This window comes from Crocuta crocuta, unplaced genomic scaffold (assembly GCF_008692635.1).
Source record: "Crocuta crocuta isolate KB4526 unplaced genomic scaffold, BGI_CrCroc_1.0 scaffold139, whole genome shotgun sequence".
Lineage (NCBI taxonomy): Eukaryota > Metazoa > Chordata > Mammalia > Carnivora > Hyaenidae > Crocuta > Crocuta crocuta.
The window spans coordinates 8409144-8412836 of record NW_027533258.1 but is presented as its reverse complement, the minus strand read 5'-3'; the positions used below and the strand labels follow the sequence as shown (position 1 = coordinate 8412836).

At 47.8% G+C, this 3693-nt stretch overlaps 1 protein-coding gene across 4 annotated transcripts in view; it reads left to right on the top strand.

Moving 5' to 3' along the window:
- The window catches only part of CFAP52 (cilia and flagella associated protein 52), a 43671-nt gene extending 40224 nt beyond the window's left edge, over positions 1-3447 (top strand). For 3 of the 4 annotated variants that reach the window (XM_077746786.1, XM_077746788.1, XM_077746789.1), the window contains 2 exons: positions 570-681; positions 1944-2346. In XM_077746786.1, coding sequence (XP_077602912.1) covers positions 570-681; positions 1944-2119 — 288 coding nt within the window. In that variant the 3' untranslated portion in view covers positions 2120-2346. Of the gene's footprint in view, positions 1-569; positions 682-1943; positions 2347-3317 lie in introns of those variants that run through there. The other variant, XM_077746787.1, reaches the window with a different exon arrangement.
- Positions 3448-3693: the final 246 nt, after the last annotated feature.

The following is a 3693-nucleotide window of genomic DNA, read 5'->3' as shown; positions in this document are numbered from 1 at the left end:
ATCTAGTTCGCCTCCCCACGAAGGGACTGTATTACCAGTTTGCCTCTGGACCCCACCTGTGGGATGTTTCGCAGCTTTGAGGCAGAAGAGAAAGTTGGAAATAGAGGGCGAAGGAGGGGGTCAGCTACAGAACTCTCTGGAACCCCTCATTCCCCAAGCAGCTGGAGAGGGGAGCTTGCCTTCCACCAGACCTGACGCTCAGCCCTCCTCTAAGAGCCGAAGTGGGGAAGTGGACGTGGTGGCTGTTTTCTTCCTTCTTTTACAGCTTACGCTTCGGACTCCAGAGTGCTTACTCTCAGCGAAAGCACTTTCTGTCTGTCACAATCGGGGCTTCCTGGCACATCGACATCTCTCTAAATAGACTGCAAATTTAAAAACCAATGCTAAAAATATTAAAAGGGCTCCTCCACCCCCTGCTTGAGCCTATTTATAGTTTCAGCCCATATATCATCCCAGGGTGTATTTTTGCCGCCTTCTATATAAAGCACAACCATGTTTGTGTGAGCACGCGCACACCGGTGCCTCCGCCGAGCTGGGCCCGGCCTGATGCTGCTTCTTCTGACTTCCAGATTGCTTACTGGGAAGTATTTGATGGTTCAGTGATCAGAGAGCTGGAAGGTTCCTTGTCCGGGTCGATCAACGGAATGGATATCACCGCGGAAGGGGTGCACTTTGTCACAGGTCAGTCGCGGGACAGGAAAAGAAAGTGGAGCCGTGCTTATTTCAGTGGGAACATAGGACTCGCGGGTGGGAGGCAACAGGAAGTGATGACCAAAGTGTCTTCAGGGCAACGTGGTGACATTCAGGCCTGCGCCCTGCGCGGCTGGAAAAGAAATATCCAGAAGCCAACGCTTCAGGGGGAGGAAACGTCTGCCCGTGGGCCTCCGGGGCACACGTACAGGCTAAACCTTAGACGGCTTCCATTTTTTGTGTGTGGCAGCATTGATGACAGAAATGGGCCTTTAAATGGTCTGGGTTATCTGGCATGCCTTGCTCTGTAATTTCCTGCTGAAGTCTCTTCACTGCCAGGCTTTTAAACCAGTATTTTGGGCGGGGGCGGGGGGAACCCCCGCTAGAACACCTACTAGAACACCATCCATGATCATTTCGGCCAAGCCCTGATTCTTCAGGATATTGACAGATAAATGCTCCAAAAGGAATTCGTTTCACAAACGCCATCTACTTAGAGTGTGATATAAAACTACACCTGGTGGGGGCGCCTGGGTGGCTCCCTCCGTCAAGCCTCCGACTTCCACTCAGGTCATGATCTCGCGGTTCTTGAGTTCAAGACCAGCGCGCAGTCTGTGCTAACAGTGTGGAGTCTACTTGGAATTCTCTCTCCCAAAGTAAATAAACTTTAAAAATAAATAAATAACACCACACATGGTGTGATCCCAACCACATCCACAAGGTGTATATGGAAACCTGAAACCTTATTGGAGAAAAGCCTGGAAGAAACCAAAGATGTTATTAGTGGTTATTTCTGCGTGGGGGGGAAAAGGGGAAATGTCGCCTCTTTGTATTTCTTTCCCCCAAATTTACTACAACAGACCTAGATTTTTATAATCAAGGGAAAGAGTTACTATAGATTTTTTTTTTCTTCCTTGAAACTGGAACACAGGAATGTGTTGAAAATTAGGCAGTTACTTGAAATCAGGGCTGTTTCTCCCAATCTTTTTAAATTTTTTTAAATGTTTATTTTTGAGAGAGAGAGAGAGAGAGAGAGCACAAGCTGGGGTGGGGCAGAGAGAGAGGGAGACACAGAACTGGAAGCAGGCTCCAGGCTCTGAGCCGTCAGCACAGAGCCCGATGCGGGGCTTGAACTCTGATCCGTGAGATCATGACCTGAGCCTAAGTTGGACGCTTAACTGACTGAGCCACCCAGGCACCCCTCTCCCTATTTTAGTGCAGCAGGGCCATATAGGTCTGTTTGTCTTTTCCAGGTGGGAATGACCATCTGGTCAAAGTTTGGGATTACAATGGAGGGGAGGTGACTCACGTCGGGGTGGGGCACAGTGGCAACATCACCCGCATCCGGATAAGTCCAGGAAATCATTACATCATCAGCGTAAGTGCTGATGGAGCTATTCTGAGATGGAAGTACCCATTCACCTCTTGAGCGCCGCAGCGACTTCCGGGATCCAGAAGGCTGACCTCACAGAACCCCAAAGATGGGTCCTGACTTCTCACATCCGTGATTTTGTTCTTTAGTCAAAGCGTTTCACAGTTCAAACTTTTCTTAACAGAATGCATTTTACCTTCCTAAATTGTGGATTAAAATCGCTGTGTGTTCAAGAATATGTTGTCTGGACTGTAATTAAATGTTTCTTTTTTATGATGAATAAATGGCCAGTTGTTTCATGTCAGAATCTCTGTTGTAGGACTGCGAGGCGCACGGCCCTTCTGCATCATTTGCACACAGATAGCACCACCGTTATTCTTGAAAATAAGGAGGGCCAGCCTGCTTTCTTAATCAGCATTTCATTGGTCAAGCTGCAATGGGGGCAAGACTTGGTTTAAGTCCAGATCTTCCATAGGATTTTAGGATTTCCTTCCTATCTTCCTTCTCTCTCAGCCTCTGTTTGGTCTCTTCAACCTGCTTAAAAGCTTACTTTGAGAATTAAGTGAAATATGGTGTTTAAGCATGGGCAGAATTCCTGACAGAGTAGACAGTTAAACATGAATTACAGTGCTTTCCCAGAGCTCTTGGGGTGATCATCAAAGGTGAAATTTCATAGATGCTTTTTCCAAATTCTTTATTTCTAATGTTTATTTCTTTTTGAGAGAGAGACAGAAAACAAGACAGTGTGAGCAGGGGCGGGGCAGAGAGAGACACACACACACACAGAATCCAAAGCAAGCGCCAGGCTCTGAGCTGTCTGCACAGAGCCCTAAGGGGGGCTCGAACTCGTGGACGGTGAGATTGTGACCTGGGCAGAGATGGAGACAGATGTTCAACCCACTGAGCCAGTTAGGCGCCCCCTCATAGATGCTTTTCTTTTTTTCTTTTTTTGTTTTTAATGTTTTTTTTTTCTTTTTTTTATTTCTAGAGAGAGAGAGAGGGAGAGACAGCGTGAGCAGGGGAGGGTCAGAGAGAGAGGGAGTCACAGACTCTGAAACAGGCTCCAGGCTCCGAGCTGGCAGTCAGCACAGAGCCCGACACGGGGCTCGAACCCACGAACCGCGAGATCATGACCCAAGCGAAAGTCGGACGCTTATCCGACTAAGCCACCCAGGCGCCGCTCATAGATGCTTTTCTAGGCAAGGGAATGGACCCTGCGTATTAATGATCCAACCGGGTATCTTTTTCCATAAAGGGTAAATCATGGCATTTTCCAGAAACACTTCAAGTCTCCAATTCGCAGTACAGTGTTTTGCACTAAGCCTTTTTGCATCAGGTAACTTGCTGGGACCCTATCTGACATATCAAGGTGGGTATTTAATAAATGATCACTTCGGTATCAAATGAGTAACATTTCTGGGCATCGGTGTAATGAGTGCATCCCGCTGATCTCTTTTGGAGCCAGAAATTGATGAGACATTCGTCTGCAAGACTCTGATTAATTATAAACCTGACGGTTAGACGATCAAGCGAACGGAGGCCCCCAGAGTCACCCAGGGAACCAAGGGCGGGTCAAGGCCAAGCCACCTCTGATTGGGCATCAATTCAGCGAGGATTTTCGCTTCAGGAGC